Source organism: Jaculus jaculus, chromosome 5 (genome assembly GCF_020740685.1).
Source record: "Jaculus jaculus isolate mJacJac1 chromosome 5, mJacJac1.mat.Y.cur, whole genome shotgun sequence".
Taxonomy (NCBI): Eukaryota; Metazoa; Chordata; class Mammalia; order Rodentia; family Dipodidae; genus Jaculus; species Jaculus jaculus.
Genome location: NC_059106.1, coordinates 158,189,706 through 158,217,443, shown reverse-complemented (window position 1 = coordinate 158,217,443; position 27,738 = coordinate 158,189,706). Strand labels below are relative to the sequence as shown.

At 48.8% G+C, this 27,738-nt stretch overlaps 1 protein-coding gene across 6 annotated transcripts in view; it reads right to left on the bottom strand.

Annotated features, from left to right (window-relative positions):
- Nucleotides 1–27,738, bottom strand: part of Itsn1 (intersectin 1) — a 227,127-nt gene that overhangs the window by 8,529 nt on the left and 190,860 nt on the right. For all 6 annotated transcript variants that reach the window (XM_004654454.2, XM_045150359.1, XM_045150358.1 and 3 more), the window contains 8 exons: nucleotides 24,855–24,976; nucleotides 23,110–23,216; nucleotides 13,077–13,260; nucleotides 10,190–10,288; nucleotides 8,400–8,567; nucleotides 3,073–3,285; nucleotides 2,366–2,487; nucleotides 265–347 (listed from right to left, as the gene is read on the bottom strand). In XM_004654454.2, coding sequence (XP_004654511.2) covers nucleotides 265–347; nucleotides 2,366–2,487; nucleotides 3,073–3,285; nucleotides 8,400–8,567; nucleotides 10,190–10,288; nucleotides 13,077–13,260; nucleotides 23,110–23,216; nucleotides 24,855–24,976 — 1,098 coding nt within the window. The remainder of the gene's footprint in view (nucleotides 1–264; nucleotides 348–2,365; nucleotides 2,488–3,072; nucleotides 3,286–8,399; nucleotides 8,568–10,189; nucleotides 10,289–13,076; nucleotides 13,261–23,109; nucleotides 23,217–24,854; nucleotides 24,977–27,738) is intronic.

Genomic DNA, 27,738 nt, shown 5'->3' with positions numbered 1-27,738 from the left:
CTTGTCTCTTCCCAGCACGTCTCTCTATTGCACCAGCCTCCACTCCAAAGCAACTTTTCCCTTCCTGTCCTTGAGTTCTTGCTCCCTGGCTGCTGAAATTTGGCCCTCATCCATCAGCCCGCAATCTCCCTTTGCACCCGTTTCCATACCGTCTCACCCTTCCCCATTTCCAGGCACATGTTCAAGAAACCTGAACTGAAACCCATGACTTTCCCACCCCAGCCTTCTGGAGCCCATAGGCCCTGCATTCCGGCAGTAAATTACCAAGATACGCCTTCTCTCGTTTCTTCTTCTCCGTCTCTATGTAGAGCTCAGATGCAGCTTTGATTTTCTGCACCCAGGCCGTCCTTGGATGGGAAAAGACAGAATATTGCCAAACAGAACTCAGGGAAAACAGCTTCAGGTCTGCTCAACTTCTGTTTTCAGGACCGCTTTTCCTTGGTTCGCTTGATTTTTGCAACAAAGGCTCAGGAAAGAGACTCTGTAAAGTCACATGCCATGACTACTATCTCTGCCTCTAGTCCAGAAGAAATGAGCGGTGTTTTTGTGGCTGTACCCCAGACCTACACTCCCATGGGAAAAGGCTGATAAGTGCTGTGCCATGCTAGAAGAGGTGTGGGCACAAGGCTCCTCTTCCTCCCTCACTGAAAAGCATCCCCTGTTTGTCCAAACCAGGAAGACAGAAGGCTCTTTTTTTTTTTTTTTTTTTTTTCCGAAATCACCCATGATCCACTTCACACGAAAAAGCAAAGAACGTGGCGGGAGGGGCCTTGGCATACTGTTTTCTCCTTCGTTTGGCTCTGGGAGCCATATGCACGGTAACCTTAGCCAACTTTCCTGCTTGGCACACCCGGTCTTTGGAATGCTGTTGGTCTGTGTCAAGCTCTCCCGACAGAAAGTGATCGATTTCAGCTGGCTCCCGGAGAGAAGCAGAGACGGAAGCCAAACGCTCACGCCCGAGGGTGCAGAATGAGCATCCTGGGGCCTGAGGGTGGAAGGTGTGGTTGTGGGTGGTCCTGTTCGTCCAAAAATAACTCTCCTATTGGGTTTGGCTGCCTGGGAAACTTAGGAGATCTGAGATGCCCTATTTATCTCAAACAATGATGAAAATTTCTTAAAAAAAAAAAAAAAAAAAAAAAAAAAAACACAGCCTGGTGTGGTGGCGCACGCCTTTAATCCCAGCATTTGGGAGGCAGAGGTACAAGGATTGCTGTGAGTTCAAGGCCATCCTGAGACTACATAGTGAATTCCAGGTCAGCCTGGGCTAGAGTGAGACCCTGCCTCAAAAAACCAAAAAAAAAAAAAAAAAAAAAAAAAAAGAAAAGAAAAGAAAAGAAAGAAAATAAAAGAACAAACAAAAAAACTCAAGCAAAACTGGTTTCAGCCCATTTTATTATGAAGAATGCACGCTGTACGTCCAGCTTCTAAGAGGCCCTAAAAAACAGTATGGGGGGCTGGAGAGATGGCTTAGCAGTTAAGCGCTTGCCTGTGAAGCCTAAGGACCCCAGTTCAAGGCTCGGTTCCCCAGGTCCCACATTAGCCAGATGCACAAGGGGGCGCACGCGTCTGGAGTTCATTTGCAGTGGCTGGAAGCCCTGGCGCGCCCATTCTCTCTCTCTCCCTCTATCTGTCTTTCTCTCTGTGTCTGTCGTTCTCAAATAAATAAATTTTAAAAAAAAAGTATGGGGAGCCAGAGAATGGTGGCACATACCTTAAATCCCAGCACGCAGGAGGCAGAGGTAGGAATATCACCATGAGTTTGAGGCCACCCTGAGGCTACATAGTAAATTCTACGTCAGTAGGGGGGGTCTGGAGAGCTGGCTTAGGGGTTAAGGCACTTGTTTACAAAGCCTAACAGCCCAAGTTCAATTCCCCAGGATCCATGTAAAGCCAGATGCATGAAGTGGCACATGCATCTGGAGTCTATTTACAGTAGCTGGAGGCCCTAGTGTGCCCATTTTCTCTGTTTGTCTCTCTTTTATCTTTCTCTGCTTGCAAATAAATAAATAAATAAAAAGATTTTTTAGGGCTGGAGAGATGGCTTAGCGGTTAAGCGCTTGCCTGTGAAGCCTAAGGACCCCGGTTCGAGGCTCGGTTCCCCAGGTCCCACGTTAGCTAGATGCACAAGGGGGTGCATGCGTCTGGAGTTCGTTTGCAGAGGCTGGAAGCCCTGGCGCGCCCATTCTCTCTCTCTCCCTCTATCTGTCTTTCTCTCTGTGTCTATCACTCTCAAATAAATAAATAAATAAATTTAAAAAAAAAGATTTTTTAAAGTATGATGGTCTCTCCACCCCCACCAGAGGGTACTGGGGGGTGCTGGGGACATGTGGGCCATGCCCAGTGCTAGAGAGGTTTCCAGGCTTACCGTTCGTTGATGCTCTCCGCTCGGAGGGTGTAGACTCGGTCGATGTGGGAGATGTGGAAGATGGGCTCATCTCCAGAAGGGTCAGTGGGCAGCTTGACTAGAACCTCATTTAAGAAAATAGGCTGCAAAGGAATAGCACATGGGCGTTACAAAGCAAGGTGTGTCCAGCAAGCTCTGAGAGTGTGCGCTGTGTGGCCACGTGAGACCACAAGCATGTGTGCATGCCACCTCGTCTATATTCTATGCTGTCAGGTTTTATTTTATTTTATTGGTTTTTCGAGGTAGGGTCTCTCTCTAGCTCAGGCTGACCTGGATGGAATTCACTATGGAGTCTCAGGGTGGCCTCGAACTCACGGCTCTCCTCCTACCTCTGCCTCCTGAGTACTGGGATTAAAGGCGTGCACCACCACGCCCGGCTATGCTGTCAGTTTTATGGGGTGAGGCATGTGTTTGTCAGGTGAGGAGTGGGGGACCCACGGCAACCACTTGGAAGCTAAGATGATTCACATTGGAATTGCGTGCTGTGGCAGCTGTGGTGGGATGAAGACTGTCCTCTGATTTGACTGTTCACTTACTTAGTCCTGACTCATCTCTTTCACCTTCTCCTCCACACCACAGCCCCAGACACTACGAAAACTGAGTCTTTCTGAAAATCTCCTCTTCCCCAAACACATCAGCCCCTCTATGGCAACTCGAATGGAACTCACTGTTTTGTACATTTTATACTGCAGGTTCGATTTGGGACTGAAGACTTTGTCCGTGCCAGAAGAGCCTAAGGGCTTCGTGATTTGGGTCAGTAAGAGGAAGTCGTTGAAAAGGAAACCGTACAGCTCCTTGTTGCTCTTGGCCTTGTAGAGCTTCCCACTGTGCAGGAACTTGCGTGGCCCCAAGCAATTGGTCACTGAATTGAACACCAGTTGCTGAGAAAGGAAAACAAAATGAAAAAAAAAAAAAAAAAGAAGATAGGATGAAGGAAGGTCACCCTTTATTTTTGTTTCTCTGCATTTAGAAGCGTGGGCTCCATCGGAACCTGAGGTTTGGCACCAGCTGGCCTGTATTCCAGGCACAAATCAAGGATGGTTTTGACAACTTCCAGAGAAGCTTCTAGAACCAAAGGTATGGTTCTGGGAACTCCAAGTGTTAGGATGAGCCTTGGCTATGATTCCTGAGGCTTTTCCCCTAAGGCTTTGCTCAAATTCTTAGGATGTGATGTGCATGTCCTTCCCCTTACTAAACAAATTGGGCATCATGAAGAAAATTGCCCCACCAGCTCCCACCTCGATGACCATCTGCTTGGAGCAAGATGCTACACCGGAATGGTACAAGCAGCTCCAACACGGAGACTCACGAGGGCTCAGAGAGTCCTTAGAGCTTCCTGGGAAGCAAACGGGACTCTTCAGGTTCATGGGACAAACGCTACTTTCCCAGGTACAACTAGAATCCGGGGGCACCTAGCATGAGAGGGGCTGGCAAACTCGGTGGTGTTGAGTGTCCCCCTCAAAACTCAATGCAACAGTTAAGTGCACTCACTTGTTTGGAAATTGTGAAGGGGACAGCTTTCTCCCTGCCACTAACCAACCCGAAGGGGCAGCTGTGCGTGTTGACATGGGACTGCAACATCTCCCTGGGGCCCTCATGTCACACACCGGCAGACTATGAAGGGAAACCCAGAAGCTGAGGATTCAACCTCACAAAGGGCCCTTGGAGAAAGACTGAGGAAAACATGTCACAGCTGTGTGCCCCTTCATGGTCTCCACGTGCCCATACGTCTGCCATGGCCCACATCTGCCTTCAGTGACACTCCATTCAGCTGCCTTTCAAGGCCAAGTTTCTCTCCAGACTTATAATCGCCTACAATCTTCTCTGAGGAGTGTATCAGGAACGAAGCAATGGAGCTCACAATACAAGACTCCTAAGAGATGCTGGAGGCCATCTGTCGACCTCCAATATGAGAGAAAGATTGGTGGTGAGTCAACTATCAGCAATTTGGAGGTCACAAGAAGAGCATCCACTCTGCTCCACAATTAGCTCCACAGAGCAAGGACAAGCTCTAGCCTCCCCGCAAGACACTGAGGGAGCCGAAGAATAGCCTTCTCCCTCCTGCTCCTGACCAGGAACCCAGAGCTCGATGTGGGCCTCCTTGGCTGCCAAGAGAACTCAAAGCTCTGAGGACAATGAATCCAGAAATGGCAATGTCACTGGATTAAATATCACTAAGAGAACACCCTCAGTTGGCAAGGCTAACTGATTATACATGAAGTGGGAGTCATCTTGACGTTAGACAGCATTTATTTGAAATGGAATCACTGGTATGCAACCAACTGAGAGCCACGCGTGGTCCACACTGTGGTCATGAGACAAAGCAGAAGCCAGCACGATCTCTTGTCATTACTGAGAACACCAGGAAGACATCAGGCTGGGCTACAATAGAAGAGCAGTCAATAAATGACAGTCATCTGGCTGCAGAAAGTTTATAAGCTATAAAAACCAAATGACAAGAACATATTTTATTCTTAGCATCTCCTCTTTTTTTTTTTTTTAAGAGAGAGAGAGAATTGGCACTCAGGCACTGAAATCACACTCAGGATGCTTATGCCACCTAGCGGGCATGCGTGACCTTGCACTCACCTTTGTGTGCCTGTTTTACCTGGGATCTAGAGAGAGATTAAACATAGGTCCGTAGCATTCACAGGCAAACGCTTTAACACTAAGCCATCTCTCCAGCCCTCTTTTTTTTTTTAATTTTTAATTTTTTACTTATTTATTTGAGAGCGACAGACACAGAGAGAAAGACAGATAGAGGGAGAGAGAGAGAATGGGCGCGCCAGGGCTTCCAGCCTCTGCAAACGAACTCCAGATGTGTGCGCCACCTTGTGCATCTGGCTAACGTGGGACCTGGGGAACCGAGCCTTGAACCGGGGTCCTTAGGCTTCACAGGCAAGCGCTTAACCACTAAGCCATCTCTCCAGCCCCCTTTTTTTTTTTTAAAGAATTTTTTTTTTAATTATTTATTTATTTGAGAGCGACAGACACAGAGAGAAAGACAGATAGAGGGAGAAAGAGAGAATGGGCGCGCCAGGGCTTCCAGCCTCTGCAAACAAACTCCAGACGCGTGCGCCCCCTTGTGCATCTGGCTAACGTGGGACCTGGGGAATCGAGCCTCGAACCGGGGCCCTTAGGCTTCACAGGCAAGCACTTAACTGCTAAGCCATCTCTCCAGCCCTTTTTTTTTTCTTTTTAATTTGAGACCAGTGTCTCACCATGTAGTCCAGGCTGCTGTCCAACTCGTGGCAATCCTCCTGCCTTGGCCTCCCAAATGCTGGCATTACAGGCAAGGTCTGCCACACCTGGCTATTCTTGACATCTTAAGGTGAAGCCCTCACCCCTGAGCCCCATGGCCTGAAGTGGTGGGACTCAGGGTGGCCCCTCAGGAGAACACACTGCTGCCCCAGCAATTCTGATTGACCGGTGTGGGAGTCATTCGGGTCGCTTGTCTCCAGGAGGAAGACAACACACCCGTTAGAGAATTCACAGGTCTTACTTGGCCTGACTTCCGTCTCACTTACCCACCATGGCCTGTGGCGCCTCCACACCCCTCACCAGCATGCTGGCCACTCACAACACCTGACACCGATGCCCTTTGTGGCTGGGCGCTGCACTCACCAAGCCCAGCTCTGATTCCTTGCTGGACACAGACATCTTCATCTTTCCAGTGCCTCTCTGAACATCCATATGACTGTCCCTTCCTGCTTTCCGTCCTCAATGTGCTGGTCACCTCGTTCTCCCTCATCATTCCTCACATTTTGTTGTGTCCCTGATTTCTAAATGGGAGCCCACAGCCATCACTTAACTCCGATGAGGCGGCTTACAAATTTGCCTTATCTTCACCTATGCTAAAGGGGGATGGGATATGGGGTAGGAAGGACATCAGTAGAGTTGACATTATGCGGTGACTGCCTCCTAGTGGGCATGCGTGACTTTGCACTCACCTTTGTGTGCCTGTTTTACCTGGGATCTGGAGAGAGATTGAACATAGGTCTGTAGCCTATGAAGAAGGAAGAAACCACAGGGAAGGAGAGAGACACTTCTGCCAAGGCATCTTGGGAAACCCTCATGAACCATGTTTGTACACACATCTGTGCACATCTGCACATGTATACGGAGAGCAAAATCAGGCAGGAAGAATGAAGGAGAGTAAAGGTGAAGTGAAGAGAGAAAAAAATGTAAACGAAGACTTGGAAGCAGAGTAGGTGGTGAGGATGCATGACAACAAAAGCTTAAAAGAGCAAAATGCATGGCTGGAGTGATGGCTTAGCTTAGTTAAGGTGTTTGCCTGCGAAGCCTAAGGACCTAGGTCCATTTCCCCAGTAGCCACATAACCAGATGCACAAGGTGGCACATGTGCCTGGATTTCGTTTGCAGTGAGTGGAGGCCCTCAAATGCCCATTATTTCTCTATCTGTCTCTTTCTCTGTCTCTGTCAAATAAACAAAAAATAAAATAAATTATTTTAAAAGGCTAACTGGTGTATATATTTATATTTATATGTATAGTAGCCAGACACGGTGGTACATGCCTTTAATCCTAGCACTTGGGAGGCAGAGGTAAGAAGATCACTGTGAGTTTGAGGCCAGCCTGAGACTATACAGTGTGAGTTCTAGGTCAGCCTGGATTAGGGTGAGCCCCTACCTCGAAACACACACACACAAAAGAAAAGATCCAGGTGTTGTAGTGCATGCCTTTAATCCCAGTACTTGGGAGGCAGAGGTAGGAGGATCACCATGAGTTTGAGGCCACCTTGAGACTACAGAGTGAATTCCAGGTCAGCCTGGGCTCCAGTGAGACCCGACAAGAAAGAAAGAAAGGAAGGACGGAACGGAAGGAAAGAAAGAAGGGGAAGAAAAAAAAGAAAGAAAAAAGAAATGTTCAGAGGTCAAAACCAAAATGAAAATGAAAGATAATCAGGCATCAACTCCAGGTTTAGCCCTAAGACTCCTTGTTGGCTCTGGTGAATTTCCATTTCAACAGCTATGTTGGATACAGAGAGATGCTCAGGGCTGAGGCAAGAGATTTCATGGATGTTCCCAAAACACAAGCCAAAATAATAAATGACAAGTGAACTCAAGTGCACAAGGGATAGTGTTTGTTTTTGAAATAAGGTCTCACTGTAGCCCAGACTGATCTGGAGCCCACTCCACAGTACAGGTTGGCCTCAAACTCATGGACGTTCTCTTACTTCAGCCCCCTGAGTGCTGGGATTAAAGGCATAAACTGCCAAGCCAAGCCTAGGAAAGGATGATTTGACCTTGATGTAAGTGTAAGAGTATTTCCCCCTGAGAACTTCTGACCAGGCAGCTCTCACACAAGTTCACAACTGTAAGTCACACATTTGGTGTCATCCCCAACTCCTAAGTGTAATTTCCAGTGATCTGAGTAGTCTTCCTGTCAAGAAGGATGCAGGTTCAAAGAGCAAAGACAGCCACAGGTGGAATTCTAGGGAACAATGATTTACAGTCAAAAACAAAATCACAATATGGGAGCTGGGGGCATTAGTCAGTAATATATCACTTGTTCAGCATGCAGAAGACCTAGGTTTGATTGCTAGCAGAGAAAAAAAAAAATCACAATACAGAAAAAAACAAAATAAGGCATGGATAAGGCAAACAGAAACAATGGACAGAAGAATAAGACCCACAGCTTTAGGTTTGGGACTATGAGATACGGGGTATATGTGAATATGTATAAAATGTATTAAGAAATGAATGAGAAACATAGACATTTGAGCAAGGAGCAAAACACATGAAAGAAACCAGGAAGTTAGAGAAAATGAATGGAATTTCTGGCAATGGGAAATAATATGACCAAAAAATGTAAAAGTCGCCCACTGAATAAAAAGAACAGAAGAGAAGAGGCTGAAGAGAGAATCAGAAAACTGGAGGCTGGAGGAGAGGATGGTTTGTGACATTCCTTCTCCTCTTTGGTGCTGGCTGTGAGGCTCGGCCCTGAGGCCCACGTCCCACTCCCCAGGCGGCTACCTCAGACAGGCCTTCACACTGTACGTGGGCCTGGATCCACTCCAGCCGGTCAGAGTTCTCCTTCTCGCGCACCCCCTCGTTCACCTGGGAGCACAGCTCTTCTGCCTTCTCCAGGGCGTGCTTCAAGTGGCTGTGGTCAGGGTGGTTTTCGGGGGTGTTTTCCAGGATCTATGCAGAAGAACAGAAGACATCGACTGTCTCAGGTGGCAGCTTTTAGGCCACGTGGGTGGACCTGTACCCCACTGCCCTGGAAGAGGCAGACTAGTGGAGGTAGAGCCCAGTCCTTTCCTGAGCAACCACGGCTCTGTGCGCCCACGCGGCCACGACCTGGAGCGTGACAGCCACCATGCTGAGTGAGTGGCCTTGCAGGAGGACCCACTTCATGGCGTAGTGTGGGTGGTGATTACGTGTGTGATGTATGCACGTGTGTGTGTGTGTAGTATTGTGGTGTGATGTGTGTGATATATACGTGTGTGTGGTATGGGTGGTGTGATGTGTGTGATGTATGCACATATGTGTGCAGTATGTGTGGTGTGATGTAAGCACGTGTGTGTGTGTGCATGCAGATGTGTGTGCTTCATGAAATGCATGCTGAGGCCAGAGGAGAATGCTGAGTGTCCTCCTCCACGGTTCTGCATGATTCCTTGAGGAAGAGGGAGGGTCTCTCACTGAACCCAAAGCTACCGTCCACGCTCTCTCACACACATCAGACTGGCTGGCCAGCCTGATTCAGGTGGTCTCAGCTTACCCAGCAAGGCTTCTTTCCAGCTGAGCCATCTCCCCAGCCCTGTATTTCCCTTTTTAATAGCAATATATACACACACACACACACACACACACACACACACACACACACACATATTTGTTTTTTGGTTGGTTAGTTCTGCAGCATCTATTTTAAAAGCTTGTTTCCAACTTCAACTTGTAGCTAAACATCGGGGGCAGTAAAGACAAGCACTGAGCTAATGAGAGCAACTGTGGAGCTGGGAGAGAGAAAACCATAGACGGGAAGGAGCTTCTCGGGTAAAGGAAGGCAGCCAGCACGCTGCCGGAATCACGTGTGAGCAGAAGCATCAAGAACTAAGCTCTCACGCCGGAGAGATGGCTCAGCAGTTAAGGCGCTTTCCTGCAAAGCCCAATGACCCAGGTTCTGTTCCCCAGTATCCACATAAAGCCAGATGCACAAACTGGCGCATGAATCTGGAGTTCATCTGCAGTGGCTAAACGCTGTGGTGCGCCCATTCTCCCTTTTCTCTCCTCCTGCCTTTCTTCTTGCTCTCTCTGCTTGCAAATAAATAGAATATTTTTAAAAAATAGAGGGATGGCTTAGCGGTTAAGCTCTTGCCTGTGAAGCCTAAGGACCCTGGTTCGAGGCTTGATTCTCCAGGACCCATGTTAGCCAGATGCACAAGGGGGCGCACGTGTCTGGAGTTCGTTTGCAGTGGCTCGAGGCCCTGGCACGCCCATTCTCTCTCTCTCTCTCTCCCTCTTTCTGTCTCTGTCACTCTCAAATAAATAAAAAAAAATATAACTAAGCTCTCATTTTCTGATTTAGAAGTCACTTGATTGCCATCTGAAAGCTGTGCCGTCCTAGTCTTTTTCATACTAAACCAGTTGGGTTTTTTTCTCCCCTCTGAGTCAGGAAGCAGATGGCTCCAGCCTCCCGTTGGCACATGCTTTTCTATACAACAGCCACCAGGTGCATTGGCTGGGAACCTACCCTCGCCTCCAGCCCCCTCCGGGGCCGCCGAGAAAGCCTTCACCTGCTCGTAAAGACGTGGGGTACTTACATTTTTAATGATCAGTGGGTATCTCGTGACACGTTGCATGGGCTTCAGGATAAAGCTGGACAGTGGCATCCCTTTACACCGGGGATCCATTGCTAACCTCTGGAAAAAGAGATTTAAAAAAAAAATGTGCTTCAGGAATCTGCAAAATCCATGATTGGTGACATCAACATTGGTCATTTAGGACTCCCTACTCATGACCCATTTACCTGGGTAAGAACTAAAGAACCCAGGACTGGAAAGGTCTGTCCAGTGACTGTGGTCTATGCTAAGGTGATTTTCGAAGAGGAGATGGGAGACCCTCACTTATGACCCATTCGTCAAGGGTATGGACGCTATGCCCTCTAGACTCAGCACACCTTCTGTGGGAGAAGATTCTGGCTTCATAGAGACTATTTCCTCCAGATGTCTGAAAAAAAAAAAATCTTGATAACATCCCAGGAGGCTAAATGAGTCATATGAATACTCAATGAAATAAAAAGTCCTACAGAAGCCGGGGGACGGGGGAGGGTAGCTGAATCTGATGGACTGGTTTTAGGCAGATCCAGCAAATGCCTCTGGGAGCTCCCGGCAGGGTGTGAGGTGTGAGATGTGAGGGCAGAGACTCCGTTTGTCTCCACTCTGGGCTTTCAGCCTCTTCCACAGCTTTTGCCAATTCTGTTGCCTCTTCGAGTGGGCATGGGTCTTTCTACCACCCCCCCCCCCATGCTCTGTCTTCAATCAAGTCACTGGAATTATATACTTACCCTCCCTCAAAGACTCAGGTCTGGCTTAATACCTTAGGTGCAGGTGGGAGAGACCCTGACACCGAAGACTGTCTGCTCCTGAGCCTGACGCCCAGCCATGGACACCATCACTGGGAACGCTCACAGATGGCAAAGCCAGACGAGGCAGAGAACATTGGAGAGAACAGGGGAGGGGAGGGACAGCAAGCCCCTTGCCTTGGCCTGGCATCAGCATTTCCCTGAAGTTTAAGAATGACTTCCTCCTGTCTGTGACCAGCAACTGCGCCCTTGGCTGAAAGTGCTGGCAGCCTGGGGGCTGGTGCCTGGCCTCCATCGCCACCTCAGCCTTGACCTACCTCTTAGCTCTCTCGCTCCCCTTCGAGGGTCCTCAGAATGCCTCGCTCATTAGCTAGCAACGCACTAATGTTGAGGAACACCAGATGGTGGGAAAGAAGCCATGTGTTTACGGGAGAGCATGACTAAGAAGTTATAGTTATACCTCACAAGGATGACTCAGCAAAGGTGATTCTTTTTTTGTTGTTGTTGTTATTTTTATTCTTATTTATTTATTTGAGAGCGACAGACAGACAGAAAGAGAAAGACAGAGAGAGAGAGAGAGAGAGAGAGAGAGAGAGAGAGAGAATGGGCCCGCCAGGGCCTCCAGCCACTGCAAACAAACTCCAGACGTGTGCACCCCCTTGTGTATCTGGCTAACGTGGGTCCTGGGGAATGGAGCCTCGAACCAGGGTCCTTAGGCTTCACAGGCAAGCGCTTAACCGCTAGCCATCTCTCCATCCCAGCAAAGGTGACTCTTGAGGAGGCAAGGATGGCTTAACCCTCAAATGCCTAACGTACGAACTAAGCGATGCCTCTTGTTCATTCACCAAAATGCACCTGGTTAAGGGAAGTTATTTTTGTTCTCTTCCTTTTCAAAGATTTGTATTTATTCATTTATTTGCATATCTATATGGGGCTATATGCCTTGGTGCATGTGTGGAAGGCAGAGAACAAATCTGAGATAGCTGTGCTTCATCTTCTTTGAGACAGGGCTCCTTGCTGCTGCAAACAGACTGCAAAGGAACGTCAGAGTAGCTGAGCGTGAGCTTGGATGCTCCTGGCTCCACCTTCCATTGTTAGAGGCATGTTGGGATCAGATGCATAAGCTGCTCTGCATCCAGCTTCACATGGGTGCTGCAGAGTTGAACCTGGGCCAGCAGGCTTTGTAAGCAAGTGTCGTTAACCACTGAGCCATCTCCACAGTCTTCTCATGTTTCTACCCTGAGAGTGATGAGGGCTGTTAAAGTGCTTCAATGTAACCAACAGGGTCCCACTCTGTCCAACACCAAGTCCCATTACTCCAGGGCAGATTGGGGACTTCCAACAACATTGGCATTCCCCCCCCCCCAATAAAGGATCACTGGTAAATGCATGGCTTTCCAGCCCTGCGAGCCCTTAGGCAAGGGTTGTGGCATCCCACGCCCACTCCCATGGGCCTCCAAGACCTTGAGCCCATGCTTTCTGACTGGAAAAAGAACCAAGAAGCCATGGGGACCCCTTGGCATTCTCTTAGCAGGCAAAGGGCAGAGATGAGTAGAAAGTTGAGGAGGCTGAGATTAAACGGAAATTTGCCTGGGCTGGATAAATGAGATGAATAATTTTAAATGTTGTAGTTTTATTTATTCGTGTGTGTGAGAGAGAGAGAAAGAAAGAGAGCGTGAGAGAGAGAGAGAGAGAGGAGTATAGGTGCTCCAGCCACTGCAAATACTCCAGATGCATGTCCCACCCTGTGCATGTGGCTTACGTGAGCCCTGGGGAATTAAACCTGCATCCTTTGGCTTTGCAGGCAAGCGCCTTAACCACGGAGCCATCTCTCTAGCCTGACACAAGTAATTTAAACCTCAACACCACCACTGAGACCTAGAAAACAGATCCCTGGAGACATTTCAAGGCGTTCAGGTCCAGAGCTAGCCCTTCTCTCCCAGTGCAGCCCTTAGGTGACAGCCACTTCTACCACCAGCTCAGGGCCAGTCAAGACTGTCATCCTTGCTGACCTTGGCGGAAGGTTACCTCCAGATTTCTGATGAACCCCTCACATACCCAGCTGCCTGAGGGACGCCACCCTGGAAAGGGTCTCCAGGGATCTCCCTGCAGCCCGGCCTCCTTACTTTGACAAAGTCCTTGAAGTCCGGGGCCTCGTCCGTCTTCTGTTGGATCAGGGCGGCCCCGTTGAGCTGGCAGCTGCAGAAGCGGATGTAGGGCTGCATGTGTGGCAGCTGGGCGCTCAGGATGTCACCGATCATCTTCACGGGCATCTTCTCCCCGGACATCTTCTTGCGGACTCTGAGAGCTCTGCACAGAGACACAGGAGGTAAGCGCTCCGCCTCACGCAGCCTGACAGCACGCGGCGACTGGCAGTGGTACGGAAATGGAATGTGTACAAGGGCACAGACCCAAGGGCCACTAAAGCATCTATTTAGAGACAAGGAGCAGAGAAAGGAATGAGAGGAATCAATGGGACATGTTTCTTTGTCATGGCGTCTATTGTTTGCCACAGTTTTGTTTCATGTGGAGAAATATGGAATCTCTTCCCCCCACCCCCGCTTTTTTTTAGATTTTTCGAGGTAGGATCTCACTCTGGCCCAGACTGACCTGGAATTCACTATGTAGTCTCAGGATGGCCTCGAACTCATGGCGATCCTCCTACCTCTGCCTCCCGAGTGCTGGGAGTAAAGGCGTGCGCCACCACGCCCGGCTCACTTGTGTTGGTGTCTGGATAATCCACTTCATGGATTACTTGTAGTGAAAGTCAAAGGCTTGTGCTTTCTAAACACTGAGCCTATTTCTGGAGCCCTTTCCACCCAAGGGAAGTTACTGCCATCAGGGAAAGGGGAAGTACACTTTCAGACTAACAGAACACAAGTAAGGTCAGTTGTTGCAAAAAAAAAAAAAAAAAAAAAAAATCCCATCATGTTCTCCAAAGTCAGACATAAATGATCATGATGTTCACTGCTTCATTGCTATGGCTAAAGTTGACTGTGTTAAGAGTTTTTTTTGGGGGGGAAGCCGGGCCTGGTAGCACACACCTTTAATCCCAGCACTCAGGAGGCAGAGGTAGGTGGATTGCAGTGAGCTCAAGGCCACCCTAAGACTACATAGTAAATTCTAGGTCAGCCTGGGCTAGAGCAAGACCCTACCTTGAAAAAACAAAACAAACAAACAAACAAAAAAACACCAAACTTTTCCTTTAACAACAAGCCAATGAACTCAAACAATTTATATCCTACAAGCTGAGACATGGTGATGAGAGACTGAGAAGCATTTGCCCTGAGATCTACCAGCTGTGTGTGTTCAGGGTTAGCCAGGTCTGTTCATCCATACTTCCAAGTCTACAACATACAGTCTCGAGCCGGGCGTGGTGGCGCACCCCTTTAATCCCAGTGCTCGGGAGGCAGAAGTAGAAGGATCACGATGAGTTCGAGGCCACCCTGAGACTACATAGTGAATTCCAGGTCAGCCTGGGCTAGAGTGAGACCCTACCTCGAAAAACCAAACAATAAAAATAAAAATAAAGAAAAAACAAAACAAAAAAAACTACAACAATGAAACAAAGTCATACAGTCTTAAAATCAGCATTGGGCCTGGAGAGATGGCTCAGTGGTTAAGGCAACTTGCTGGCGAAGCCAAATGGACCTGGGTTCGATTTCCCAGTACCCACGTAAAGCCGGATATACAAGGTGGCCCATGCATCTGGAGTTCTTTCACAGCGGCATGCCCATTCTCTCATTCTCTCTCCCTGCCCCAAATAAGTAAATAAAAGAATAAAATCAGGGCTGGAGAGATGGCTTAGCGGTTAAGCGCTTGCCTGTGAAGCCTAAGGACCCCGGTTCGAGGCTCAGTTCCCCAGGTCCCACGTTAGCCAGATGCACAAGGGGGCGCACGCGTCTGGAGATCGTTTGCAGAGGCTGGAGGCCCTGGCGCACCCATTCCCTCTCTCTCCCTCTACCTGTCTTTCTCTCTGTGTCTGTCGCTCTCAAATAAATAAATTTAAAAAAAAAAAAAGAATAAAACCAGAATCTGGGGCTGGAGAGACGGCTTAGCGGTTAAGCGCTTGCCTGTGAAACCTAAGGAGCCCGGTTCAAGGCTCGATTCCCCAGGACCCACGTTAGCCAGATGCACAAGGGGGCGCACGCGTCTGGAGTTCATTTGCAGTGGCTAAGCCGCCCTGGCGCACCCACTCTCCTCTCTCTCTCTCTCTCTCTCTCTGCCTCTTTCTCTCTCTGTCGCTCTCAAATAAATAAATAAAAATAAACAACAACAAAATAAAAAAAAAAAAGAATCTGGAGGCAGCTCAGCTTCTTCATGGCAAGGATATCAATGTCCTATCAGGTTGGGACCCCAACGTACGAGGCCCTGCGTGTGTCAACTGCTCTCATAACACAGGCAGATGGGTGAATGACTAGATGGACAAATGCTTTCACGGTCATGTTGGAGAATCCCATGAGGCGAGGCTATGTAATTTCCCGGAGGCTCCGTAATGTTAGTCCTAGGCCTCAAAGACTTCAGAATGCATTTTTCATTTTCCCCATTTGGTTTTGGCTAACGAGAACTTCCTTGGCTTGGACAAGCCAAGAAGTGAAACTTCCCAGGGACAATAAGTTAGGTAAGCAGTACCAACACACAATGTATCCATATAAAGTGTACTTAATTTAAATAAACGAATAAATAAGAATTATATAAGCAATTGGCAATTTCACCTCTAGTGTATACGCTCATGGGGCAAGTCATTAATGGCTAACTGGGGTGTGAGAAGTGGCAGTTTGCCATCTGTGGTAGTGCGAATAGATGTCCCCCAACAGACTCAGGGAGATTTTGTTTGTTTGTTTGGTTGGTTGGTTGGTTGATTTTTCAAGGTAGGGTCTCGCTCTAGCCCAAGCTGACCAGGAATTCCCTATGTAGTCTCAGACTGGCCTCGAACTCACTGACTGGCTGTTTGATGGTTTCTCTCTGCTTAGATCTGTGAGTGGAAGCCAGCTTCTTCTGCCATTATGGAACTTCCCCTGGATCTGTAAGCCTGAAATAAATCCCATTAATCTCATAAACTGTGTCTGCTTGAGAGTTTATCCCAGCAATGTGGAACTGACTTTTACACCTTCCTCAGCATGTCCCACGGACCTCTGTCCCATTGAGGGCTTGGTAAGGACTGTCCCTGAAGAAATTTGCAGAAGGTTGACGTAACTGATAATTCTGGGGGATAAGAACCCTGAATAATCTCCTTATAAACTTTCTGTAGATGGAAACAGAAAGAAATTCCATCATTTTCTTGAGGATCAGCTTTCCTGGAAATCCTGCAAGTAATTTCACCCTCTCCCTTCTTGTTAAATGATGAGAGACAAGAAAAAGGTGAGAAAAGATGAAGCCAGGCACGGTGGCGCATGCTTAACGCCACCATGACATCCAAAGCAATGAAGTCCAACTGAGCACGGGCCAAAACGGTAAGGCAGAAAGGCCTTTCCTCTCTCTTTTGTTTTTTCAAGGTGGGGTCTCGCTCTAGCCTAGGCTGACCTGGAATTCACTATGTAGTCTCAGGGTGGCCTCGGGCTCCCACCTCTGCCTCCTGAGTGCTGCGATTAAAGGCATGCACCACCACGCCCGGCCCTTTTCTGTTTGTAATATGGTTGTCTCAGGTATTTGTTACAACAATAGAAAGCTAACCAATATAATTCATGTACATTTCCTACCGGGGAAACTGAGGCATACAGCAACAAGTGACTTGACCACAAATTTAAAAGGTGACACAGGTAAGCGTGTGAACCAAGACCAAATCCAGAGCTTGCAGTTGAGACACAAGCCCAGCAGCCTCATCCCCTGCCAACACCCCAGAGCTGCTGTGGGCACCTGCCTGTCACCAGAGGCAGCCCCCGCCTTACACCTACAGCTTATCTCCATCCCACTCCCCGAGCCCCTGCACGCCCCTCCCTCCACCATCTCCTTACGCCCCTTCCTTTCCTTTTCTCCCTCTATCCACTGCAGACCAAAGTCCTCTTTTTCTTCTTTCGCCCCATCTGGTCTTAACCACTATGGTATGTTTTGTTTTCCTTTTATTGCTTAAACAAAATAAAATGTACATTCTTCTCAATTTGTTCACTTATTTATTTATTTATTTATTTATTTGAGAGCGACAGACAGAGAGAGAAAGACAGATGGAGGGAGAGAGAGAGAATGGGCGTGCCAGGGCTTCCAGCCTCTGCAAACGAACTCCAGACGCGTGCGCCCCCTCGTGTATCTGGCTAACGTGGGACCTGGGGAACCGAGCCTCGAACCGGGGTCCTTAGGCTTCACAGGCAAGCGCTTAACCGCTAAGCCATCTCTCCAGCCCCATTCTTCTCAATTTAAAGAGAAAGTGAGGAGCTGGGGAGATGGCTCAGTGGCTAAAGGTTCTTGCTTGCAAAGCCCAACAGCCTGGGCTCGATTCCCCAGTACCCACGTAAAGCCAGATGCACAAAGTGCTGCGCATGCAACTGGAGTTCGTTTGAAGCAACAGGAGAATCTGGCTCGCTTTCTCCTTGCAAGTAAAATTTTTAAAAATTTTTAAAAAGGAAAGAAAAAAGAAATAGCAATATGAGCAGCTTGCTAGTAACAATCCTCACACTCTCTTGTCGCCAGTGCCTGCCTTCTCCAGTCTAACATGAGGGTTACTCCTCTACATGAAGAAACAAAATCTATGCAGTCAGGCGACTACAGCAAAATGTTCAGTGTATGATTTAGTACGTGGGTGTTCACTGCAGAATTCTTTCAGTTTCTTGTAGATTTGAAATTGTACATAATAAAATGTTACAAGTAAACTAAATGTTGGAAAGAAGAAAAAGAAATTACATCTCCGGAGGGCTCTTGTTAAAACACAACTATTGAGCTAGAGAGATAGATGGCTTATTGGTTAAGGCATTTGCCTGTGAAGCCCAAGGACCCAGGTTCTATTCCCTAGAATCCACATAAGCCAGATGAACAAGGTGAAACATGCATCTGGAGTTTGTTTGCATTGGCTAGAGGCCCAGGTACATCCATTTTCTCTTTCTCTCTCCCTCTTTCTTTCTTGCTCTCACACACAATAAATAATTGTAAAATACTAGGGGGCTGGAGAGATGGCTTAGCAGTCAAGGTGCTTGCTTGTCTAAGGACCCATGTTCAACCCTCCAGGCTCCACATAAGCCAGTTACACAAGGTGACGCATGTGCAAGCTTGCTCATGGGCACATGTCTGTAATTTGATTTCAGTGGCTGGAGGCCCTGGCATGTCAATTCTTTCTCTCTCTCTCTCTCTCATAAAAAATAAAATACTAAAAAACACAACTATTTTATGTCAAAGATGAAAATTTTCACCACTGTGCCCAAACTAGCTAATGAGGTAATGAGAGAAGCAGAGATACAGAAAGCCTTGTAATGGGTGGAGCCAGGGCTACCCAGGCATGGTGACCCAAGGATCTAGTGACTTGCTCACTGGATCTCCTTGTTCCTTAGAATTACCCCACACAGTAGACAGTATGGCCACCAGGACTGTGACCCCACATCTGCTAAAACAGTGGGAGTCACTTGCCCTAAACAAGGCCAAAAGTGCTAAAAAACAAAAACAAAAACAAAAACAAAAACAAAATAAAACTTGGGGGCTAGAGAGATGGCTTAGTGATTAAGGCATTTGCCTGCGAAGCCTAAGAACACAGGTTCAATTCTCCAGGTCCCACATAAGCCAGATGCACACAGTGGTGCACGTGTCTGGAGTTTGTTTGCAGTAGCTAGAGGCCCTGGCGTGCCCATTCTCTCTCTCTCTCTCCCTCTCTCTCTCTCTCTGTCTTTGTCTCTAATAAATAAACAAATAAATAGATCTTTAAATTAAAAAAATTCAAAATAAAAACTTGGGAGCTGGAGAGATTGCTTAGTGGTTAAGGCACATGGCTGCAAAGCCTAAGGACCCAGGTTCGATTCTCCAGGTCTCATGTAAGTCAGATGCATATGGTGGCACATGCATTTGGAGTTCATTTGTAGTAGCTAGAGGCCCTGGCACGCCCATTCTCTCTCTCTCTCTCTCTCTCTGTCTCTCTCTCCCTCTCTCTATCTCTAATAACTAAAAAATAAATAGATATTTAAATAATTTTTTTAACTTGGGACATCCAACTCCTGACTCTGTGATTCCCTGCACAGGAGAAGGACTGTGTGGAAAGTCCGGCTCAGGAACTCTTGGCACCATGTGGAGAACAGCCCACCTACTATGTGACTTAAAGCAAGTCCCTGGGCCTCTCTGGAGGTCCCTGGCTATCACAGAGACCTCAGTTCCCACCTTGGGGCTGTGGAGCAGGTTAGAGCTAACAGGAAGAGGAAGCACACCAGCCTGGTGGCCTCTGCGCAGGAGCAAGAGGGAGGGTTAGGAGTGGGAGGGAAAGCCATGTCCAATCCTGACTGCTGTGTGAGGGGTGGTGTGTGTGTGTGTGTGTGTGTGTGTGTGTGTGTGTGTACACATGTGTGCAGGAGCTCCAGCATGTGGCAGCCAGAAGCCCATGTCAGGTATCTTCCTCAATCATTTTCCATCTTGTACTTTTTTATTTATACTTTTATTTGCAAGGAGAGAGAGAGAGAACACCAAGGCCCCCAGACACTGCAAAGGAACTCCAGACCCATGTGCCGCTTCGTGCATCTGGCTTTATGTGGGTCCTGGGGAATCGAACCCAGGTTGTTAGACTTTGCAGGCAAGCGCCTTAACTGCTGAGCCATCTCTCCAGCCCACCACCTTGTTTCTTGAGACAGGATCTCTCACAGAACCTAGAACCCACTGATTCAGCTAGACTGGCTGGCTTGTTAAGACCCAGGGATCCTTCTGTCTCTGCCTCCCCAGTGCTGGAATTACAGGGCCACGTTTTCACATGGGTTCTGGAGAGCCAAAGCCAGGTCCTCATGCCTTTAAGGCTTGAAATAGGATTCTTTAAGAAGTGGGGCCCCATACAGGGCATGTAGGTCATTAAATACCTTGCCCCTTGGAACCTGACTAATTACCTCAAGAGCAACTTGTTATAAAAAAGCAAACCTGACCCCCATATCTCTCTGCCTTCCTGGCTTGCCATTTGATCGTTTCCATATGCATTCCCTGGATCAGGATGTGTCTGTGTGTGTGTGTGTGTGCGTGTGTTTCCCAATGTGGGGGTCAGAAGACAACCTGGGGTGTTGTTCTTCAGGCACCATCTATCTTGTTTGTTTTTGTTTTTGTTTTGAGGTAGGGTCTCACTCTAGCCCAGGCTGACCTGGAATTCACTATGTAGTCTCAGGGTGGCCTCGAACTCATGGTGATCCTCCTACATACCCGGTAACCATCCATCTTTGTTCTATTTTTTTTTAAATTATTTATTTATTTATTTATTTGAGAGTGACAGACACAGAGAGAAAGACAGGTAGAGGGAGAGAGAGAATGGGCGCGCCAGGGCTTCCAGCCTCTGCAAACGAACTCCAGACGCGTGCGCCCCCTTGTGCATCTGGCTAACGTGGGACCTGGGGAACCGAGCCTCGAACCCGGGTCCTTAGGCTTCACAGGCAAGCGCTTAACCGCCAAGCCATCGCTCCAGCCCTATTTTTTTTTTTACATTTTTAAAATAAACTTTATTTATTGATTTATTTGAGAGTGTTAGTGAGAGGGAGAGAGAGAATGGACGTGTCAGGGCCTTCAGCCACTGCAAATGAACTCCAGACTCATGCGCCCCCTTGTGCATCTGGCTAACGTGGGTTCTGGGGAACCAAACTGAAGTCCTTTGGTTTTGTAGGCAAACGTCTTAACCGCTAAGCCATTTCTCCAGCCCCATCCAACTTTTTTTTAAAGACAGGTTTCTCACTGGCCTGGAATTTGCCAAGGAAGCTAGACCATAAGCCAGTGAACTCCGAAATTTCTCTTGTCTCCACCTCCTCAGCACTAGGTTACGAGTGCACCCTGAGTTCTGGGAACGAAACCCAGTCCCTCGTGTTTACTGCAAGGCAAGTACTTTACAGATTTAACCACCTCCATCAGTCAATTACCTGCCACGAGGCTATCGACTCAAGGTTGAACATATAGACTGCTCAATCTTGGACTATCAGCTTCCAAAACTACAAGTTAAATAAGCCCTCTTTCTTTGTTAGTGAAGAACCCAGTTTCAGGTTTTTATTTTATCAGCAGGAAAGAGCCTATTACAGTCTCCATGTTACGGATGAGGCTTCTGAAGCCAGAGGACCATAAGCCACCCTTACCCAAAGACACACAACCAGAAGGTGACGGTGAGATGCAAGCCCAAGGGTCTACCACTCAACCTGTGCTCAGAAAGCTTCCACAGCACAGCCCTGGAGGGGGACAATGCAAAGATGGCCTATGAGTGGCTGCCTAGCATTATCTGTGAACATTGATGTTTAGAACATAGGGGAACACACTCCTTCATATTTGCCTCTCTACATCTCCTGGCTCTGTCATTCCCAGGACACACCCAGGAAAGTGAGGACTTTATAAGAATAACTCAAGGCTGAGAATGGTGGCTCCTAGCACTTGGGAGGCTGAGGTAGGATGATTACAGTGTGTTCCAGGTCAGCCAGGGCTAGAATGAGACCTTGCAACTTGACACCTTTGCTCCTTGTCGAAGAAGGACACAAGGACCACATGAAGGACTTAGGAAACAGCAGCTTCCCAGTGGCCTGAACATGGAGACTGGGAATGAAGAGAGCATCCATCCAGTTGGCTCGGTGAGGAAAAGGATGGCCCTTGCTCTAACTACTGTATTGTACTCTGGAGGCCAGAACCTAGATTTCTTCTACCAAATGATGTTAGAATGAAGGACTGGTGGATAAGGGCTTCCAAAGGAACGGAAGAGACCTTTGTGTTGTTCTGATCCAGTCCTCTATTTGCTTTCTCTCTCTCCTTTCTTTCCTTCCTACCTTTCTTGCTTCCTTCCTTCTTTCTTTCCTCCCTTCCTTTTTTTTTTTAAAAATTTTTATTAGCATTTTCCATGATTATAAAAAATATCCCACGGAAATTCCCTCCCTCCCCCCCCCACACTTTCCCCTTTGATATTCCATTCTCCTGTTTTTCTTTTAAGAGAGGGAGAGAATTGGTGCACCAGGGCCTCAGCCACTGTAATTGAACTCCAGAAGCTTGCGCCATCTAGTGGGCATGTGCAGCCTTGCGCTTGCCTCACCTTTGTGTGTCTGGCTTCTGCAGGATCTGGAGAGTCAAACATGGGTCCTTAGGCTTCTCAGTCAAGCTCCTTAACCACTAAGCCATCTCCCCAGCCTTTTTTTCTTTCTTGGTGTGTCTGTGGTATATGCAAATATGCATGTGTGTATACAGATGTGTTAGCCCTGTGAGCACGCATGTGGGGGCCAACAAACAACACCGGGTGTCCTCTATCGTTTTTCCACCTTCTTTCCTTGAGAGACTGGACCTGCAGCCTGCAAGTTTCAGGTCACACTGGCTGACCTGTGAGCCCCAGAGATTCTCCCGTCTCTGTCCCTACTCAGCATTGGGGTTACAGGCACATGCAGCATGCCCACCTTCTTACATGGGTGCTGGGGGGGGGTCAAACTTAGGTCCCCACACTTTGCACAGCAAGCACTCTTACCCTCTGAACCGTCTCCCCCAGGATCAGAGAGAAAGAATACTGAGGTGAGATCTCAACCCAGGCCCCTTAATCTCTGGCCCTGCAGCTGCCTCCGCAAACTAAGTTGGTGTAAAATATAAGCGGCTCTAGCCTCCCGCCCGGAGCCACTCTGGAGAAGTGCTGCTCACGTGAGGAATGGAACAGCCCCACACTTCAGGAGCCCAGAAGTCTCGAGAGACGGATATTCCCCTCTGGGCATCCAGGTCTAAGGGAAGGGGCTGGAGCTGGGGAATGACCCTGTACCCAAGGCTGGAGCCAGCACTGGCTCAGCTTGGGAAATTCGAGGACCACTGTCAGAGCAGAAATGCACACACCTTGGGTATTCGCTCCCACAGTGAGAAACGTGTAGCATGTTTCTGGAAAGCATGAGGGCACAAGAGGATAATGGCACTTGTGAGTGGCAATGTGCAAAAACAAAAGGAGAGAGGGAGTGAGAGTGACACGGGGTGGCATGCGTGAGGGACACACAGACAGATCACACACAGGTGCTAGTGTGTAAGCCAAGGAGGTGCAGCGAGGCTTGGGATTAGAGAAGAGAGGCTTACTTCAGTAGTTTGATATTACACATAATCAGCTCCTTCCAGTTAACAAAAATCATAGCAACCTCTTTTTCTGTCAGCAGCTCAGACTCCATCAGGGGTTTCTGAAAGATCTACAGGTGCAGAAAACGAAGCAGTTCAGAAAGCAAACAGTTAGCTCAAAACACACACGCTCGCGCACACCAGTCTGTTTAGAGCAAGGGAGAGGGTTTGGGCGCCGGGGGGGGGGGGGGGGGGGGGTTGCCGGCACATCTCTTCCTGGTGGGAGGGGCTGTGCCATTTGCAAGGGAAGGGGAAGCCAGGGGAGTATCTGAGAATATGCTTAGTCCCACTGGAGAGAGGCTGGGAAGCCAGTTCAATGTCATGCGCGCAGGCAGGGCTGTCTCACTTGCCCACTATGAAGAAATGGACCAGCAGGCTCGGGGCTTGAGGAAGTGTGTGGGTATGGATGGTCTTTTCCTGCTGCCCAAGATGAGCCCTGGGCATTCCCAGGGAAGCAGGCTCGGTACTGACTCCATTGCTTGCCCTCTCTCCTCAAACAAAAACGAGTGGTTACAAGGAATGGTGCTTGCACCTCCCGAGGGCTCTGCGAAATCAATGGGCCCTTCTGGGACTTTATGTGGATGGGAAACTCACAGATAATCACAGATTCAGTGGACCCCCTGTGGTTGAGCCTTTTTTCTCACAGGACGGTCTTTACTGTCTAGACAGAGGGGCTCTTTTTGAAAGTTCTTTGGGCACCAGGACAGCGTGGCTTTGAAATAAACTTGGCCAATCACGGCCAATCCTTGGGAGTCCTATGTTGCCTGAGTCCTTGAGCTGGTGTTGAACCAGGCATATGCCAGGGCCACCACATAGGGGAGGGATGGCACCCATAGCCTATGCACCCTTGGCTGTATAGTATAGCCAGATGCTTCAGGGCAACACATCTTTTCCAAAGTTGTAACACTTCCTTTGGGTTAATGGCAGCTCTGTAGGCCAGCACCTGATCTCCTCCCCCAATCCCAAAGAGTCCAGTGGTGTCTCTCTTGGATGTGAAGAGGATCAGACACAATGGTTCTAAGACATTTGCTGGGAAGGAAGTTTCCAAACCGTGACAAAAACTTTTCAGGTTGGGGGTGACCCTCAGGTCTGGCTCTGCAAACCTGCTTTCCATTACAGTGACTTTCTGGGTATGTGGACAAACGCCAGCTTTCCCAGTAGGAAGAACCAACTGGGTCACCCCTTCCTTCCAGACTAGGTAGGCAAGTCCCTCAATGGCTACCCATACGGACAGACCAGACGAGGTGCCAGCCCAGGCCAGAGGCCTCGTGGGGACATCCAAGTAAACATCTTCATGCTCTGTAGCAGTGACAGATTTTGCAGCAGTAGCTGGTCCTCATTTCAGCTGTCAATACTGAGGGCCAGGAATGTCACATAGCTGGCCTGATGGCATCAGTTAGCTGGTGGCAGAACTGTAACTTCTTCAACCACAGCCAACAGTCCCCAGCTCACAGTTCACAACGTCCCCCTCCCCCCATCAGCTTGGGGCTCATGTGACCTTGACAAAGGTGAGCTCTGCCCCTCTGTGGGTTACGACTCACAGAATAGCCATATGGACTTGACCATCGCCTCTCAGTAAGTTCTGCTGTGTTATTTGCTGTCCAGATGCACCCCACACATCAGAGAATGTCCCAGGCTCAACACAGGCATCCTTGACAAGGTCTCCACCTCTCTCCACCTCCTGCAGGGCCACCCCCAGCTGCCGTTACCTCTGTGACCAGCTGCAGGTCATTCACGTAGTTCTCCTCTGTGACAATGAGTTCATGGATGTAGCCTTGCCGCTTCCTTTCAGTTGGGGTCAACATATCCAAGAGATGTAAGTCTGAACACCCTGGAAGACACAATCATTTAGGCCAACATTAGTCCAAGCCTGGGCAAGTCCACACAGCTTCACAAAGAGGAGGTCCTAGGTCCTTATTGCTGAGGGGCTCTGTGGCCTTATTCTAGTCCAGCAGGGTTGTGGCTTGAATAGGTCTCCTCCGAAGATATGCTAAAGTCCTAACCTCCCCCCAACCCCGTATCTGTGAAGGTGGCCTAGTTTGGAAATAATCTTTGCACATGTTATCAAGTTAAAATGAAATCTCGCAATTAGGGTGGGCCCAGATCCAATATGCCTGTAAGAAGAGGCTAGAGACAGACAGGGAAAGAAAGCTAAGTGACACCAGGGGCAGAGCCTAGAGGGAGGCAACACCACACCCAGGGATACAACAGCTTGCTGGCAGTCGCTGAAACTGTAAGAAAGGCCAGCGCGGAGCCTCAGCCCTGCCCCTTTATCCCCAGAACTCTGAGAGGAGGAATTCCATTTGGTTCAAGTCACTTGGTTTGTGATCGTCTGTTACAGCAGCCCTAGCAATGAATCCAGGCCACACATTCCTGCTCCACAGAAAGCACAAAACTAAGAAGGAGCTTTGTGAGTTCAAGGCCAGCCTGAGACTCATAGTGAATTCCAGGTTAGCCTGGACTAGAGAAAGACCCTACTCCCCCCCCCCAAAAAAAACCTGTTAAAAGATTTGGTAAAAATTGGCTTCAAGCAGGCACTGTGCTGAGAGCATTGTATACTGCCAACCATCCTGAGTGATCTGTAAGGTTCTAGAATCATCTTCATTATGTAGCAGAAGAAGAAAACTGAGGCTTAGACTTTAAGCTTTTATTTTTATTTATTTACTGGAGACAGAGAGAAGGAGAGAGAGAATGTGTGAGAATGGGCATGCCAGGGCCTCTAGCCACTGCAAACAAACTCCAGATGCATGTGCCATCATGTGTATCTGGCTTACATGGGACCTGGAGAATCGAACCTGGGTCCTTAGGCTTTGCAGGCAAGCGCCTTAACTGCTAAGCCATCCTTCCAGCCCAGGCTTCCTGACCTTCATTGCAGAGGCTGTGTTCCCTGCAGGCTCCACTTCCACCCCGAGCTGCAGGAGGTCACGCAGTCTCCTGAGGCTGGCTTTTACAAGACAAGGGGCCATGCTGAAGCTCCTGATGGACCTGGGGACATCCAGACGGGGCTAGGAAAACGTTCCAGGACAAAGCCACTTGCAGAGTCCCCGTGAAAGTTGAGCGCCCGTGCACAGGCAGGTCAGAAAGCCCCTCCATCTGCAGACAGCTGGTACAAAGCTTCTTTAGAGGCCAAGGCTGCCCAAAGAAATGGCTGCTGGCTGCCTCGACATCTCTACGATGCTCACTCTGTTTGTCTAGGACACTTGTGTGGCTTATTGGAGGAGTCTGGCCGCTGCTCCAGTCACCAGTTCTCAGGAGCAACCCAATCAGGCCAAAGCCCACCTCTTCCAGGACAGTCTTCCATACACACTTCTTTTAATTAGATTGTGTGTGGTGGGGAGAGGGGAGGGTCTCACTCTTGCCCAGGCTGACCTGGAATTCACTATGTAGTCTCAGGGTGGCCCCGAACTCTCGGTGCTCCTCCTACTTCTGCCTCCCCAGTGCTGGGATTAAAGTCGTACGCCATCACTCCAGGTTTAGAGGGTCTTTACTTATCACAGAAAGCAAATTTACAAGATACACGCACTCAGAGATGTCCTGCCTGTTAGTGGGGGTGGCATTCGTTGGCTTTCATTTCTCACCTCTCCACTTCCCACAAGGGGGCGCAACAGAACACGGTGTACTGGACTCCCCGGTAGGAAGGAGCGCGGTTCTCTAAGCGTGGTCCCTACACCAGCACCATCAGCACACAGGGTTAGAGATTCAAGTTACCCGGCCACTGCCGAACGGAATATCTGGAGGTGGGGCCCAGGACTGTGCGATTTAACAAGCTCCCCAGTGAATTTTTAGGTAGATGAAAGTTTGAGAAGGCAGGGTTCCTTAAAGATTCTTTCTCGCCCTCCAAAGGGGGGTTATCTGGGTTCAGGACTGAGCAGGTCTGTGTATATAGATGCTGAAGCTTCCATGTACACAGTGATCCCTCTGGGCCAAGTGATGTAGACTTCTTGGCAACCTGTTTGCTGCTCCAGCTCTTAGCTCCAGGGCAGGCCCGGACCTGGTTTTGTTCCCTCCCCTGGCTCACTAGACTTCCCGGATGGGGCAGCCTCACTTGCTGGAAGAGGAACAGCCCAGGATAGCCAGGGGCAATGCCAGGAAAGCAGCAAGAATGAGCTGTCTTTACCTTAATGCCCTTCTGTCCTGGACCTCACTCGGCCTGTGTGTGCAGCTGAGCTAGACTTCCCCAGCACCACAAGGTGAGTGTGACCTTGGCACGGGCTGTAGAAGTGTCTGCTTTTGGCTCATCGGCTTGGCCGCCCATGGGGCCCAGCTCTTGGGAAGAAAGCAAGGCCTGAATGAATGCTTAGTTTCCAGCTCCTCCCGGCTATGGTAAGCTGCGGCACCTCGTCTCCTTAACGCCTCTTGCAGAAGTCAGCGGGGCAACAGTTGTGAGTTGGAAGGGAGGCAGATCCAGTCCCGCTCTATTTTTACCCACTGTCGCGAGAGTGAATCCAAGGCCATTTGCTGTTCAAGGGCAAAACTGCAGCAGCCCGTGGGGTTGGGAGTGTGCTTCTCTGGGTGACAGCCTCCTGGGGTTGTCAGGCTGTTTCTGGGGGTGACTACTTACATTGTACAGAGCAATCAATTCTAAATTCACCT